The following is a 17,981-nucleotide window of genomic DNA, read 5'->3' on the forward strand; positions in this document are numbered from 1 at the left end:
CAAACAATACAGTCGAATTTTCCGATAGTTAACTAACTTTTCCGAACCGAAATACGGAGCAAAGAGGATCACGTCCGAACCAGATGGAGGAAAGAAAACAATCTAAGATGGAGTCGACGCCCATGCGCAATGGAGCTGAAAGGGAGGAGTCCCTTGATCTCGTGACTCGAAAAGACTTCTTCGAAGAAAAACAACTTGTAACACTCCGAGCCCAACACTAGATGGCAAGATAATGCACAGCATGTGTATCTGCAGCTACACATGCCATTGAACATATATATATATATATATATATTTATGCGTGTATGTTGTTCTTGCTTGGCATGTTCATGGGTCATTGCATGATTCCTGGGTGGGTTGTTATACTAGATATCTATGAATCCCTGCTCTCATCTTATCACACTTATCTACCCATCATCATGTCATGTCTCTATCAATCTATCCTCCTTTCCCATTCTGACTCATCCCAAATCCATTCTACTACTTTCATCTCCTAAATACCTCTGCCTAAGCTCTTCCCTCCGCTTCCACATCTAACTCACCAAACCTCACTCTACTACCATTACCTCCCAAACAACCCTACTAAATTCGCCCTCATTTATCTCACACTGTTACTATGACCTCCCTAACCCTTCCACAGACTCTTCCCTCCTCCATCCCCCTTTACTCATCCCAAGCCTAAATCCTATCAAGAGCGGGAGGATATCGGCATGTTTCCAGTCCTCTGGGAAGGTGGCTGTCTCCATGGAACAGTTGAGGGTGTGTCGGAGCTCGGGGCGATGGATGTGTTGGCCTTGTTGAAAATGTAGCGAGGACAGGGATCCATAGGGGCTCCGGAGTGGATGCTGCCCATGATGGTGCGGGTCTCATCTGTGGTGAGGGCGTTCCACAAGTGTGGGGTCTGTGGTGGTTGGATGGGACGGATCTGGAGGGTTGTTGGAGGGCTCAGAAGGTTTTGGGAACCAAAGCTGTTGAATATGTCTTTGATTTTACAGTGGAAGAAGTTGGCTAGCCTGTCGCAGAGGTCTTGAGATGGAGGGATGCTTGCTGTTTCTGACTGGGGGTTGGCAAAAAGCTCTTTGGTGTTGTGAGCAGTGGCGCCAATGCAGTCCTGCACAGCGGCTTTCCTGATGACTCCGATGAGGTGGTGGTGAGATTTGGTGGCTGCTTTGAAAGCCTCAAAGTCTTCTGGGGGCTTGCTGTTCCTCCATCTTTTCTCTAGCCATCTGCAGGTGTGCCTAGAGTCCTGGACGATGGGGGAGAACCAGCTGGCCTTCTTGCAGTGGTGTTTGGCTGAGGTCTGGTATCTAAGAAGAGGTGCTAGGGTGTTGGCACATTCTGAGATCCAGTTCCATGCCGAGATGTTAGCATCTGTAGTGAAGGGTGGGGGAGACTTGCTGAGGGTGTTGGAGAGCTGTTCCTCAGTGATCCAGTTTCATTTCCTGCTTGGGGCTCGGAGTGTGTCGATGGAGATGATGTTGGTGGTGGAAAAAAGGGCTATCGAGCATGTGTCCTGCAATGTGTGTTGGTGAGGTGACCAGTTGCTTTAGTCCTATCGTGGCGAGGTTGTCAAGCAAGGAAGTGGTGTTGGTGTCTTACTGCTGTCAATGTGGTAGTTGAGGTCGCCGAGGAGGACACTCGAAAGACTTTTTCGGAAAAAAACAACTTGAACACTTCCTGACCCAACACTAGGTGGCAGGAATATGCAAAGCACATGTATCTACAGCCACAAATGCCATAAAACTACCTCTTTTCCCCAAAGGTCTCTAACCCTTAGGTTCCCTATCCAGAGGAGTAGTCTAGAATGCTGAACAGCTTCACCTACCTGAGAACAGAGGTAGTGCTAGAAAGGTTCTGGACAAAGTCTCATGCCTGGGTAAATAATCAAAAGGTGAGGAATCTGCGGTTAGAGGTCTGTATCAGAAACCGCTATACTGCACTGGAGTCTGCTGGATCTTTGTCAGTAGGCATGATTTAAAAGTGTTCATGTTTCAGCATAACTACAATTAGGCAATTCGATTCATGATTTTTTATCATTATTCAGTCACTCGTCAGATTCACAACGTTTTTCTTAACCACATTTTGAGTCCAACCAGCACTCAAAGTCAGGCATAGCACATACAAGCAGTCCTTTAAGAGAACTAGAATGCCCTTGAACCTATGGTAACAAAGGTATATTCATTATTACATAGCCAGCTAAGTTGAAGGTCATCATGGCTTCGGGGCAGGAGAAAAATAACATGATCTGATGTCTCTCTCCCAGCTAGTGCAGCAAAATGTTCACAGAGCCCAAAAGAATACAAATTAGTGGCTTTAAAAGGCTTGCATTTGTTTAAAGGTGGGAACACTGGGTAAAAGCAAAGGCAGAAGTCACCCCTTCAAAATATATTTTCCTGACAACCTATGCAGAGCACATCTTGCTTGGCATCTAGTGAAGGGCAAGCAGACAAGGATCAACAGTCGCCAAAGGGGTCCCTTCATCCTCCTTCAACAGACTACTCTTTTCCCTGTCTTTATCCAATTTTTCACACGTGGGGATAAACAACAGTGAGACAAGAAAGAGAGCACGCAGCTTTAGTCACTAGGCCTAGGCAAAAAGACTACTCTTGTCGCAAAGTCCAAAGTATGCATTGCTTTGAGGGGAAGTGCCAATAGCGCACTCTCTGTAGCAATTATCATATGGCCAGCTATGAAAAAGTGAGTTCAGACTGATGCTTTCCTCTTCTGATGAGATGTGCAGATGCAAACCACTAAAGTTGTGACGTCGACTGTCATTCAGCCACACTGAATCCATAGATTTGGCAATATTTTAGTGACATTTGATTTCTGAGGAAGCGATTAAGCTGTGGTTTTCACCCTGTATCATATTTGCCCTGCACTGTGTTATCAGCATTTATGTGTTCACCACTGACAAAAATAGACTGCACTTATTAAAAGGCCTCTTTTTGATACGTCTGCCTCATGCTTACATGACTATGTGTATTTTACATGATTAAGAGTGTAGCTTTTTTAGACCTAGCTCTACAGTTGTACTTGTTGCCTCACCAGACCTTATGCAATCAACAACTTCTGATTCACGCAGAAGCTGTGAGCTTCCACCAAATCCATGTATTGCACTCCTGTAGTCCTGTTTTTTTTTTCACCCTCTCTGAATACAACTTACATGTTAAATCATTATGAAGCAGCTAAGAGGTCAGTTTAAACTCTCCACTGTGTCGTAACAGCACTGTCTGAGAGGGAGTTCATTTCACCCAAGATGGGTACAGTTCTGAAATGCAACAACACATCTCTACTCAAGACATACCACCACAACAGAATGGCGGAAGGCGCAAGTCACTGCAAAACTCCCAGTGCCCTCATGAAAGAGATGCTTTTATTTACTCAGTAAAATTTTGTAAGGCTTATGGATTGGTATTCTTTTGAGAAAAATTAGTTTTACAATATCCATAATTCAGAGAACAAGAAGCAATTGTTTTCCGACCAGCAGTTGCACACTCTCCAGAACAGGTTAAGCTATAATGAAGTCTTGAGGGGCAGGAACGTCTCCTTCCAGCTACACCGCTTACAATTGTACACAATCCGTGTGCCGACCTGAAACAGCAGACAGCCTACGAGTGGCGCAAGAGGTACAGCAACAAGCATTTGCTGCTGGCCAGCTTCCACCAACACACCTACCCTGCCGTGCTACTCCGTCATACCGTACACTCTCCCACAGTTGGAACCTGATTCTGGCCACATTCCCTGACTGCTGTCTCGTGTCATGGTGTTCCTACCCTAGCCCCTTTTCCTTTTAAAAAAAAATTTGTCAGCCCAGTCCCAAGATGGCTCCCAACACTTCCAAGTTTGAAGTGTTGGCAAGTATGCAGTTTCTACAAAAAGCACTGTGTGGAGGTCAGATTCCCACACGGGGTAGCCCCTTTCAGGAGCAAGAGCCCTCCAACACCCCAGTTCTGTGATTGGATCATTGACCAGAATTGCTTTTTTGAGATTTACAAGAAGCATCCCTCCAGAAAGGCTTCCCTTTTTTAGACCTCCCGAACACCCTTAGTGGGAGCTCCTCACAACCCACACCTACAAAAAACCTACGGATTATAACAGCTTACTCCGATATGATAGCCACCACCCTAAACACCTTAAGGACAACAAGCCCTTTTGGCCAGTTTCTACAACTAAGTCTTAACTGCAGCTCTGTGAGTGAGTTTGAGAAACGGGCTGAACAACTGACAAGTGATCTGACGACTCGGAGATACACATTTCACTGTGTTAAGTAAGTCCACAAAAGGTCTAGGCACAACAACAGGGCTGCTTTATTAGAACCAAGGGAAATGTAGGAGGCTGGCCTGGTTTGTGGTGGGTACCCATGGTACTTACCCCTTATACCAGGTCAAGTTATCCCTTATTAGTGAACTGTAGGCAGCGTCTAGAAGCCAGGCTCTCTAGAGGTAGCTGTGGATGAGCAACCAAGGCTTATCTAGTAGACATGCAAAGCTCATGCAATACCACTGTAGTCACACAGTACTCACATGCCTGAAAGAAAATACTCAGTGTTACGAAAATAAAGGTACTTTATTTTGGTGACACAAATTCCAAAAATACCAGAGAGACTATACTCTCTTAGGAGGTAACTAATAACACAAATTATATACACTAATATGCAGAAACCGGTGTAAACCAGTTAGAAAACAGTGCAATTAATGAAAATCACAATATTTAGAAATGGATCTAAGGGAACACAAACCATATACTAAAAAAGTGGAATGCGAATGTCTGTTTCCCACCTAAGCAAGTGTAGTGAGTAAAGGGGAGCTGGGAGTACTAGAAAACCTAAACAGTAAGTACTGGAACCCACCCCAGTGCCCAGGAAAGGAGGAGTAAAACACAGTAACTTTCCTAGAACACACACAGAAACAAAAAGGATTATGCAAGAACCAGAAGAGACTGCAAGACACCAACAGTGGATTCCTGGACCTTAGGACCTGTGGAAGAAGTGCCCAAATCCAAGAAGCACAGAAGAGTCCAGGAAGAACAGGAGCCCCTGCTAACCCGGATGAAGGTGAAAAAAGAGAACCACTGGTGAAGAAGAACAGTCAGTATAGCGCCCAAGAAGATGGAGTCGGGTTCCTGCAGTTTCTTCGGTGAGACGTTGAAGTGGAGGATGCATAGGATTCCTGCTGGAGTCTTGAAATCCGAATCTGGAGCACCACCCAAAGGAGAGACCCGAAATAGCCCTGAAAGGGGGATTGATCAAATAACCAGGTAAGCACCTATCAGGAGATGGAGCTGATGTCACCTGATAGCACTGGCCACTCAGATGCTCCCAGATTTCCCTGCCAATTTGGAATCCAAGATGGCAGAATCCAGGGACCCTCTGGAGGAGCTCTGAGCACCACCCCTGGGGTGTTGATGGACAGGGGAGTGGGCACTCCCCTTTCCTTTGTCCAGTTTCGTGCCAGAGCAGGGACTGGGGGTCACTGAACCGGTGTAGAATGGATTATGCAAGCAGGGCACCAAATGTGTCCTTCAAAGCATTTCCAGTAGCTTGGGGAGGCTACCCCTCCCAAGCCGGTAACACCTATTTCCAAAGGGAGAGGGTGTAAAATCCCTCTCCCAAAGGAACTCCTTTGTTCTGCCTTCCTGGGCTTGAGCTTTTCAAGCAACAGGAGGGCAGAAACCTGTCTGTGAGGTGGCAGCAGCTGGGGCTGCCTGGAAAACCTCAGAAGGCTGTAAGGACAGTACTAGGGTCCTCTAAGGAGCCCCCAGAGTGCATGCAATTATACAATCCATGCTTGCAAAAGCATGGAGGGGGTAGGAGTCATCCATGTTTGATACCAAACATGCCTATGTTCAGAGTTACTATTATGTAACTTGACATAGGTAGTAACCAAAGTCCAGTACACACGTAAAATGGCGTCCCCGTACTCAATCCGGTAATATGGTCCTGGAGGTCGTGGGGGCACTTCTGCTAGTGCAGGGCTGCCCTCATACACAGGTACTTTGCACCCTGCCCTCAGGGCTGGAGGGTCTGCCATAGGGCTGACTTATAAGTGACCTGGTGCAGTGTAAATGGCAGTAAAAGGGTGCTTGCACCCTTTCACGCAGGCTGCATTTGCAGTCCTGCAGAAGCCTTTGCATGGACTCCCTATGGGTGGCAAAATATATGCTGCAGTCCATAGGGATCCCCTGGAACCCCAATGCCCTGGGTACCTAGGTACCATATACTAGAGACGTATAAGGGGGCACCAGTATGCCTTAAGATACTTATCATTGCAGTAGAATCTGTTGTGCTAAGAGAACGAGAATGAGCACACACTTTCTTGACAATAACCATACACCAAATGACAAAAACTGACAGTTATAGAAAGCAACCCCCAGCTATCCAAGGAATCTCTATTCCAGAAAGAATAAAGGTGGATTTTCCATTTTTACACACCCAGGAAGGTGCTGAACGATAACTTCCCCCTGTCAGAAGTCTCATCATGATCCCCAAAGCGGGCCCCTTTCCTTGATGTACACACATCTGAACAGTAAATAAGACTGTAGGCACCACTAGTGCAGGATGGTAGGGTTGCATGGACGATCACCGCAAGATTTAAAAAAAAAGAAAAAAAATGTTGTGTCTCTTTGGGATTTCATTTTAACACCCTAAGGCTGTCACACACACAGGGTTGTATGTGGTACTATTTGAATTAGCTACATCTGGTGAATGTTGACTGCCCAACTGTGCTGATAGGTTAACCATCCGATTATAACCCATACATAATCTATGCTCTATAATATTTATGAGTTATTTCAGGAACATAATGATGTCAGTCGATCTTCTCCATAATCGTACTGTTTCCGTGTCTGATTACCAGGTTTGCATTGGGACATCACATGTGTACCAACGATGTATAATAAACTCCCTTTCCATGATGGCCACCGGGCTGCCCCGTTGGCTTGATAATGTTTAGAAGTGCCTTTTAGAAACAAAGAAAGGCGCAATGCTGCCGACAGTTTCAAGATGGCGGCCATATTTTGAACACTAGCTCCAGTCTAGTCTTTTTAGGAGCCCGAGTGTTAACAAGTCTCAGCTGTTCCCGTTTAGGCAAAGGTAACAAGCTTCAAAAGCCTACCAACGGTTCCTGCCTTCACTCGGACAAGGGCAGAAGATGGGGTAGGTCTCTGGCAAGACGCTCTACCGGACTCAAGTGAGTATCTCCCCTTGTGGAACAGGCGGTGAGAATGACTGCCTTTAGATTCTTTAAGCCTTGGGACATAGTTTACTTTGTTTCACTTTCCTTACCTTCCCTTTCAAACGTTTTAGGTGAGACGCACAAGGGGAGTACCCTCTGCCACTCAACTGAACTTTTTAAGCGATCAAGTTGGTAAGCCATATTTAGCCTTGTTAATATACTACCTGCTGTTGTTTTCATGACTGCACTGCATGAAGATTTCTTTGCTGTATGTCACTACTGTGTTTTGTGCTTTCTATGAGAGAATTTCCTCACGTGATTGTTTCTGTGCTTCTTTGCAGGTCAGCTATTTACAAATCAGATAGACACTACACACTAATTTTGCAAGGGATGGATTACATAGGGATATCCATCAAGCACAACCCCCCTGAGAGTAGGTTAGGTTTCTGGTCCTGAAGAGTTGCCATGATCTATGTGGGTCATTAAAATAGGCAAGAAACATGTTGATCATATTTGAATCATACACCGGAGTCAGAAGGATCATTACGCCTATTACTGACTTGCTCTGTTGCTTTTAATCATGACAGAGGCTCCTACACAATAAGTTGATTTTGGATCTCCACTAGTCATTTTTAATTTACCTCTCCTGCACCAATCTACTGACTCTCATAACACCACACCTCTACTGCACCTACCCATTCACATCGGCAGCCAGAAAAGATATTCAGCAAAGAGCCCCCCACCCCCAGTGGGGCCCGTTGGGCACTGCAGCACCAGTCCAACATGGAGATGGCCAATAAAAGTGTGTGAGGGCTCTTGCTCCTGAAAGGTGCTACCCCTGTGTGGAATTCTGACCTGCATGCAGGGCTTTTGGTTTTTGTAGGAACTGCATACTTACCATTACTTGTAGCTAGGTGAGGGCATGCATGCTGGACCTTTAACAGCTCTCATTCCCATTTTGTTGTGAAGTTGGAGTGCTGGCAGCCAATCAGAGCTCTGTATTTGCTGTGCAAGAGCTCTTAATAGTCACGAGGTTGTCGCAACCAAATTGGCCTTCCCTTTAATGTCTCAAAAACTACTGAAAAGATTTACACAAAATAAGCGAAAGCACAATTGGCGTACCGAAAACTAGGTTTCTGACAAATTTGATGTCATTTATGTCCAGTGGTTAGGGCTGTAGTCATGTCTAAAGGTCCTATGGGAATTAACATGGGAAACACAACTTTTTTGACTACCCCTCTTTTCTTGGCCCCGCTTGACGAATAACCCAGAAACTTTCAGTGCGCAACAAGAATCACCGGTGCACTTTTTTTTGGAAAATTCCGTGACGATTCGTCAAACGGTGCCAAAGATATAAGCAACTTATAAAACGCTTTTTGTATGGAAACATGGTCATAATAAAGTCATTATATTATCATCTTGGAGCTACAACTGAAATAAGTGAATCTGAGAATAGAAAATATGGAATTACTACTAAAACAGGTGAGTATGCTGAGCTTTACAACAGGAAATGGGGTTAGTTAAGCCGGCAAACGCTGGAAAGGATCTGCCTGCAAGATGTGCTTTTTGAAAAATATGCTATTTTAATGTGCCAAGTCAAATAAAGTGGACATACAGCCAGATGCAATTAAATGCAAGCATGAATGTCAGGAGGGTCAGCATCATATAATGCTGGTGAAGCAAGCACAGGGATTTAGATTCAATTATTTGTTCGAATGGCAACCAATGCATTACTGAGCCCTCCCAAATAAGACCAAAATCTCGTGGCTACATTCTGCATTAGTTGCAGTTTTGATAATGGTCTTCACAGCAAGCCAATGGTAAAAGACATTAGGATAATCCAGTCTGCGCAACACTGCGGCACCTACCAATATGGCTATCATTTTATGGGAATCAGGAGAAGGGCCTTTTTCAGAAGTCTTAGCTAGAGATAAACTCAGGGAAAACTGAACTGTCAAAACCGTTACGTCATACACCATCAGGCCACTTATTGGCACCCTGGGATATCTCCATACAGTTTTAACATGTTAGCACTGATCTGGGATTCAATGGCCAGGAAACAAAACTGAAGTAAATGCTGGATCACATCCTGAGGGCAATCAAGTCTGAAGATGAGCAGAGTGTTGTTGGCTTAAGACAAGGTCCAGGCTAAATGAGTTGATGTTTGTTAGATGCCCGAGCAGATGTTAAATAAAAAGGGGTGACCGGGCTGATTCATGTATGCTTTCATACTTGATTGAGAAAGAATTAGCTAGACAGGTGGGGGAGCATGGCAGCGTCCCTCATGCTAGATACCTATTTTATTGCAAAGTGTGAGACTGACATCTCTGAACATGGCTTTTTTTTGGACCTTCTACCACTGTTGAGAATTGGAGATTGAGAACGAGCACTGATTTCAGAGGGAGAATGAGGTAGAGGCTGACGCCAAGACTCACGTAAACTCCCTTTTCTGGAATGGATTCCAATATCTCAATCACTGCTGATAGCAGAAAGAAGCATTGCTTGTCTAGATCCAACTCTCACCAGTACAGACAGCATGATCAGTGCCCACATCCACCAAAGTATGGCCTCTTGCTTGAAGGTAGACTAGAAAAGCCATCTGCTTGGGATTCCCCTGATTACAATGCTCCTTCTACAGTGTTTGGATGAAGAGTAAGTACAGACAACTGGCCAAATACAAAATGTGCAGGTAGAGTCAATGGGGCTGTGGCTGCAGACAACGCCGTTAGCTTGATCGGTCCACGAGGATACAGACCCATGTTGTAGCAACTTTGCTATACCAAATGCTAGAGGAGAAGGCATTTTGCCTTCGACGTTGGAGTCCAAGTAGCTACATCCCGAAAACCAAAAATGGGGTCACGTACAGTATCTCAATCTTATTTTCTACAATATAATAAGCTGTCAGAATGAGGATTTTTTTTATTACCCTGTATCTTTTTATTGGGACTTTAATGAATGGCAATGTATCATATACTTAATAAGTAAATTTAACTGTTTATTTTTTTGATGTATCGCACCTCCACATTACTGCAACCTCTAGAGTTCTTATGTCAACCTCACAAGGCAAGGAGCTTCAAAATCATGTAACCATTTAGCAACTCTTCTGACTAGACCGAACCACAACTAGACAAGTTTATGTAATTTCGCCATTACGCCTGACTTAATAATCAAATAACTGCAATGCTCTCAATCTGACAGGCGTGTATTGTTGGGAATTAGTTTGTTTCAAGTAAACGAGCAGCAGTTTCTATTTCTTCCTGAAGCTCTATTCTCATGGAACTCCTATCTTTCAAATGCTTTTACAGGCTGCCAGCAAAGGTAATAACTTTAGTTTGAACAGATTATGAACTTCTTCTATAGAGAAAAAGGCTGTGGTTACTCACCAACACAAGGGAAAAATATCACATTCCAAAAAACTTAACTTGTAATTCTTTAGGGTGCAACAGAAGAACCTATATAGAAAGGGTTCCCCACTATGTAAATAAGTATATCCAAAGTAATTAAATAAAATGTAGGGAATTATGTTTTTATGTATTATATTCGCTTTAGAAACAATAAAAAAAATTGAAACATTCTTTCCACAGCAAAAGGTCAAAACAAAAATCACCATAAAATAATTTAAAAAAAGGCCTTAACTTCAGACACCCAACCGGGAGGCAGCATTTTAGAACAAACACGTTTTTCAGTTTATATTACAGACTAATCTCCAGTTCTGTAATTTAATTTCAAGAAGGTGCTCTAACACAGCGTCCTCTTCAGAGCCCTCACAGCAAATACAGAGGACCCAATGTAAAAGTTGGCAGGAACAAGTTCATAGAGTTGAATAAATGTTCCCAAGTGATAAAGGAAAATAATCCAAATAAAATAACTGCGTGGTAGGCATGATCAGGGGATAAACCTGACCATCATTTAGTAATTTGTACTTTAAATTTGAAAGGCCCTTTTATTTAAAACGAACTCAATATTAGTACAAAATACATAAAGAGCAGGCAAGCAACATTTTAAGGCTTCATACATAATTTTGGTTCTTACCAGCACAAAAATCCACTACAGTCAGTAATACAAGGATGCAAAGCAGTAATATGAGATACATGCATTACTGGGAAGCAAACATTAGATTAATGTGCAATTCTTATCATATTCTCAGGAAGTATTAAAAGAAATGCAAGGACATGCTATTAAACATTTTTAATTATTAACAAAGCTACAATGAATGAAGGCAGAAATAAAGAATGCAATTGGATTAACAATGTTAAAAAAAGTCTTTTAAGAACATGCAAATTAAGCCTCATCCAAAATTCACTTTCTCTTAACAGTGTACGTGTTTAATTTATACACTAACTATTTTCCGCTTTCCAAAAAAAGAGGTGTTTAAGGTATGGAAGTATAACTATACACTTTATGCCTTGTATGTGTCTGTTGTAAAAAGTATATTTTAATTGTTCTTAAAATACTGGTGATTGGAATTGCATGACAATTTTAGGTAACGTACTTGAAAGCTATGAATATAATTGTAATCAAAATGAATACATCAGAAAATAGATATAGATGAAAATAAGTTTGTATGGGATATGAAATCACAATATAATCAGTTACATAAATGTACATCTAAAGCTACTATTTGACATATGCTTTTCAAAGTTATTTGCCTATACAGTTTCCTACCACTCTCCTACAAGATCTAGCTGTGACACTATACGCGTTATTGGGAAAATCACAATGATTATATAAATAAATAAACAAACATTATCTTCCAAATGTCTACATAGATATATTTTGGACAAGTACTGTGTGTAATATTCTAGAACTATGGATCATAAACAAATATTTTAATAACCTAATACAAGAGAACTCAGACATGGAAAGAAAATGATTGTTTACTGAACTGTATTCCGAAATTAAAAAACAAAACTAATTGCACAGATATGGTGCCAACAAAAATCAAAAATTAAAACCTATTTAAAACAATATCAGCCTAAACTAGAGTTTGGCAGACAGGGTACTCCGTAAAAACAAGACAGATATCCCTCACCCTTCTTATAAGTGCCAAGTATGTGATACACGTATAATATGGCAGATGGATATCCAGCACGTTTGTGACCATTTAAACTAAACTCAAACGCCCTCTTTGATTTGTGTCTTTTTACATTTTATATTTTGTGCGTGCTAATATCTGAGAACTTCCTCTTATGATATATGCATCAATAAATAAAAATTCCTACGTAAAATCATGTTTTGAGGCATTACTACTGGGTGTATAAGTGTGTATTTCCATTTTTAACAGTAACTGATAAATTCAAAATTCACTATAGATTAGTTGGAAAAGGATTAACAAGAATGTTTCAATAATACTTTTTTGATAAATAAACTATTATACACAATTGGTATAGTTACTTCAAGGGAGTAGATGGAAACACTGTGGAGTGTCAACCATTACAATGGTGACAATCTTCCATTTCCTCAGCTCTAAGCATTAACCTCTAGTATCTAACTAGTGTCTAATAGAACAATACAGATTGGAACGAACTTTAAAATGGTAAAAACCATTATAACAAATGAAATGTGGTGCACCATTTATATTTCTGAATTTGAAAAACACTGGATTTCTTTGCTTTGTCTATCACTACCATAAGGCTGATCCATTGAGATTTGTCAAAGACATTGAGAAGATTTTTAAAGAGCTTACAGTGTAAGAACACCAACGCTCCTGGCAATAAAAAGAGTGAATAAAGCTTAAGCCAGCTGGTAAACATCACCAGATGAAAACGTGCCCTACATCTGACTAAACAAGACTGATGATAAACAAAATTTTCCTTTAAATATCTTTGTGGCTGTGCACGAACACACACATTTAAAAATATTTTTACTGCAACAGAAATAAAGACAATCATGTTTGGTGGGTTCATATTTACTGAAAATACAGTTTTGCAGATTCAAAAGTTTTGACTGAGACCCCAGTTTACAGCTAAATATATGTTGAAGAATGTGAATTTTGAACATTACACACAAAAAACAAGCATATTGCACAAGCAAAATAAATGGAAAAATATCTGCAAATTAAAATGAGCAAGGCTAGCAGAACCACGGATGGCCAGTCACCTGTGATTTTCATTGAGCACATCCAAGACCTGTTGATATGCCCTACGAGTGGAAGACTGAAGAAGAGACAAAATGCCACGGGCAGAGTGAAGGTTAGCTCCTTCTTCGGGTTGAATAGGGGGAGGACAGACACGCGCCTGCTGTAGTGATGGTGTCACACTGTTTATGTAAGCATAGCACATAGAAAGAAACAGGGCAGTCAGATTTAAGCAGAGAACCTTCTTCATCTCTTTGACTTCTTAACAAACCAGAAACTAATAGAGTAAGGTATGAGTACCAAAAAAACGAAAAAAAAAAAAACTTAACATTTAATGCTTACAGACTTTTAAATGTTATGGGCCTGTGAGTTTGACGTTAACTAACCAATGGATTTTTGGTTAAAGGAAAGATATATAAATGATAACAAAGTTATACACTCCAATAATTTTGTGACGCACAGTTAACATTCATTTTTGGTAAAAGTAGGCTGAAAATAATCGCACAAAATACTGACAAATCCATTAAAATTATACAAGGGCCCAGCATGATATGAGCAAAAGGGGACAGCCAACAACACTATATATTTGCTGTAGAGTGGAAGTTCGCCGACCCCTTCAAAACATATTATATTGCCCAGTAGAACTACTTGCTTTCACACTACATATATTACACAGTGGTGTTTTTTGTTTTGCTAATAACTTTGGTGCCATTTGTCATATCTGCAAAAAACTTTGGTGTCCAGATATATTCTTATTTGCCAATATAAAAGGGGCTAGACAATCAATATCAACTGGACATAACATGAACAATACGTTGTGGCATCTATTAAAGGCATCTGGTGCATGGTCCTCGTTGAAATGCAATTTAGTGAATGGCAGGTTTTGAGGGTCACAAAAAGGACCATAATGAAATTTAGTCACAACATAACTCATTTTCTGTTGGTATTATACTACTTTTAGGAATTCAAGTGACATCGCCATTGTTTTACCACATAATAAATCCCTACCCTCTGCTGTGATATGATGAGCTATATTTGAGAGAAAACCTTCCTCTCATGATTTTCTCATAAAGATTACTGAAGGCACTCCAGAAGTGAAAATGAGAGCACATTTTCTATAAGTTCACACTATCTTCCTCAGCCATGTGAGAGTACAGACTGATATTCTGAGTAAAACATGTACTTCCAATAGCAGCAGTTGCCTGTCTGTTGATTCAGCAGTGCTTTTTGTACAGAGACATGCCAAACTCACTTATTTTAAGGCGTTCTCATATTTGAAAATAAATAAAAACATGGCTCTATGAAATAAAATACTTGCTTAGGATCACACAAGTTGAGACCAGTTTATAGGACAAGTGTCAAGTGACTTAACTTACAGTTAGTTTGAGTAGATTATTCAAATCACTAGACCTGTAAACCTGGCAACATTTTTATCATTTTTTTGAGGCTGGTTAAAGTAATGTTATTGTTACGTTAGGTGCCAAGATCTCAAATTATGCTAACAAAATCATCAAAAAATGAAAAATTCACTGAAGAAACAACAGTTAAAGTGAGCTATAGCTAGGTGTTGGAATGAGATATGAGCTAATGGTAAAACAAAAACAAAAAAAAAACAATCATTGTAATTCATCGGTTATGGCTTAGTGAACCAACTAGAACTCTAACCCCCATCATGCACAGCTTTAGCCCCAAACATGCATGTGCAGTGTGTGATTGAACCAAAACCTAAGGAAAAAGCAGGCAAATTTACCCAAAGTCAATGAGAAATGACCTTACCTATTGCACTACCTAACACAGACAATCCACAGGTGTCTGTCACTTTGGTCTAATCTAGCAGAGGCTTAGCCAATGAGGAAATGCAAAGGCCCCAAAAGCAACCAGATCCCTGCTCATTCCTTTGCTTGGCAGAGACAAGCAGACGTTTGGCCCTTGAATAGAAAAGAGGCAAAGATCTTGGGTTGCGTGGAGCATAATTATGTTAAATAAAGCACATTTTGCAGCTTTACCTACTCACTATCGCATGTCAGGTTGTGGACTGGGGTGGATGTGAAAGAATGATAAAGAGTGACAGAACAGCACTGAGAACATGAGGAAGAAAGAAATAGTGGCCTTACGTATCTGTTCATGTCTGTGGTTGAATACGCATGAAGTGTGGCATGATGATTTGGAGGGCTCAATGGCATCTAGTGATAACCCAGAACACCTTAATAATGCTCCTTTGGCAATGTGTGCGTATCCTGGACATATAGTGAGCATGCCTAGCATAGATCGGTGGCCCTATTTTGGGGACAAATGGTGTATTTTGTAGGTAGCTTACAAGATCATATATAGGGACCACATAAGATTACTATATTTTCAAATTATACTGAAAACTGATATTTGAGTGATAATTAGGGACGTGAATTGCTGGTGCTATTTTGTTGATGCCAAATGGCATTTGGTAAAATAACTGTTATTTAACAACTTATGTTAAGGTATTTCATCATTTCTATTGACATTTCACATTTGATTATTATTACTACTGTTGTCTGGAGTACAAGTCTGTATAACTGGTGTGACTTAAGGTATAGGTCTGCTGTCTTAACCTGTACAGTCTCTCTAACTAGAGCAGCTTTGCTGTCTGTGCTTCTAAAATATATCTAATCCTAGAGGTAGCTCTGCTATCTACTACCAGAAGTCAGTCATTTTCAGAACTGGGAAACTACTGGGAGCAGGCGGGATGGACACACAAAAAGAAAAGTGAAAGAGGACTCTAAATACTCTGTGAAAATCTTAAGAAGTTATGTGAAATAGCAGCCTTTTGAGCTTGCTTGTAAACCTATAGCTTTTATGGTCACTCTGGTGAAAATGCACCACATGTTCTCCATTATGCACGTTTTCTGAGGAATGAGATGGTGTACCGATTATTTTCCCTTGGTTTCAAACCATTTAGAAAAGATTAGTAATGCACAGCCCAGCACTGAAGTGTTGGAATATTTAATGCAGGCCGACTCAGAAGTAACTTGAAATACCCATAGCTTTTAACCAACGTATTAGAAGACTGAGCTGTAAAAGTAAATCTTCTGACCACTTTTTTCCAAACGTTCACAGTGTACAATCCCCCTCTGAACGGCACTGGAAAAGGCCAAGCTTATGCAATTCAGAATGGTAATTTATGCACTACCTCTTGGAAAGTTAGTGAGCCATCTATGGATCATAACTGTAATAACCACCAACTAATTTAAAATTTGTGTTCTATAAATGTAAAATGAAAGCACTTCCAAACAATTAAAGCACAACAATGATTCAAAACATATTTCATGGGCAATGTTTTAAAAGAGGGATGCAAATACATTGTGACGTTACAGAGAATTTTTTTTGCATTTTTGTTCTATTTATACAATCTAATTTCCAGTGATGGTTTCCCGAAACAGCTAATTTGAGAATTAATCAACAAAGATCCTTAAACTTTACCTAAACCGACTTTGGGAGGCGTGTTGTAGTATGCATTACTAAAAAAAAAGAATTGTGTGAGCAATGAACAATATCAAAGCAAATAGCTGGACGACCCTTGGCTTAGATGTAAACCAAAGCAAAGATGTGGTACCCACTGGAAGAAATATTGTATTGTAAAAAGCTTGGAAGTCATTTGTTATGTTGATTTAAAGTTTAAATCTGTTTCTTCAATCTAAAAGACGTGGTAATCAATGTAAATCATTGTTCTTTCAATTATGGTAAATGTACTAATCACAAGTGAATTCATGTGAGAAAGTTTTAAAGTAAAAAAAATAAAACCTGTATAACTGCATGCAGGAAAAGCTGGGGATGGAAAAACGACTCTAAGATTTCAGGCACTATAAGCAATCTTTAAAAGCTGAACAGAAATGATGGCTGCAGGAAATCGTAACCCCAAAAAAGGTGAGAACTTGCTATACAACTGGGATTTAGAGCAACAAAACTTTATAAGCATTTAACAAAATAAAAAATCTTTCAAACATGCAGCCATTTTTTAGGATTTTTAGAAAGTTGTCAGTCAGCAGACAGGCTGAATTTCTTTACTTTAGATGGAATTCAAAAGGAAAAAGTGTAAAAACACTATAGACAAATTTATGTTTTCTAATATTAGCACAATAGAATATTGAGCACGGTTTTTATCCAAGTCAATATGCAATTTGTGCCCGCAAAAAAACAAAAATGTTTACCCTCCGTTTGTCCCACATATTATTTGGTGGGTTAGAACAAAAATGATTCAGTCCAAAACCCTTAACAGCATTTTTCTGAATCAAAAATCTTTGTTTCTTTATTTTACCTCTTATTTAGCATATATTAAAGTTGCTAAATAGAGGTACTTAAAGTACAGGGTATGACAGACTAAGCTCACCTATAAGAGACACTTTCAAATGTTACACCAGCTTTTTGTCAGTTGGGCAGAAGTAATATTTTAGAGGGTTTCCCACCAAACTTCACTGAGGATCTGTACAGCAAATTATTTTCCTTTTATTTTTCAAGGATCAAGTGAATTGACTGAAGGTTTTTGTTCTGCCTTCCAAACACACATTTACAACAATAAATATTTGTTCAAAATTCAAATAAGGTAATGAAGAGTCTAAAAATCAAATGGATGTATGTGATCAAAATACTAATTAGGATGAAACTAACGCACATTCCCAGAAGATAATGTTGTACTAGATTACAAAAATCCAGCACAAAATAATTTCTAATCAACTTCAGGCTAAGGAGGAAAATGTAAGGTC

The 17,981-nt window shown here is 40.4% G+C and overlaps 1 protein-coding gene across 7 annotated transcripts in view; it reads right to left on the bottom strand.

Moving 5' to 3' along the window:
- Positions 1-17,981, bottom strand: part of MFF (mitochondrial fission factor) — a 198,777-nt gene that overhangs the window by 78,557 nt on the left and 102,239 nt on the right. For 4 of the 7 annotated variants that reach the window (XM_069213502.1, XM_069213500.1, XM_069213506.1 and 1 more), the window contains one exon: positions 13,272-13,430. The exons of the other annotated variants lie outside the window; for them this stretch is intronic. In XM_069213502.1, coding sequence (XP_069069603.1) covers positions 13,272-13,430 — 159 coding nt within the window. The remainder of the gene's footprint in view (positions 1-13,271; positions 13,431-17,981) is intronic. 7 annotated transcript variants of the gene reach the window in all.

The sequence above is a fragment of the Pleurodeles waltl genome, chromosome 11 (assembly GCF_031143425.1).
Source record: "Pleurodeles waltl isolate 20211129_DDA chromosome 11, aPleWal1.hap1.20221129, whole genome shotgun sequence".
NCBI lineage: Eukaryota > Metazoa > Chordata > Amphibia > Caudata > Salamandridae > Pleurodeles > Pleurodeles waltl.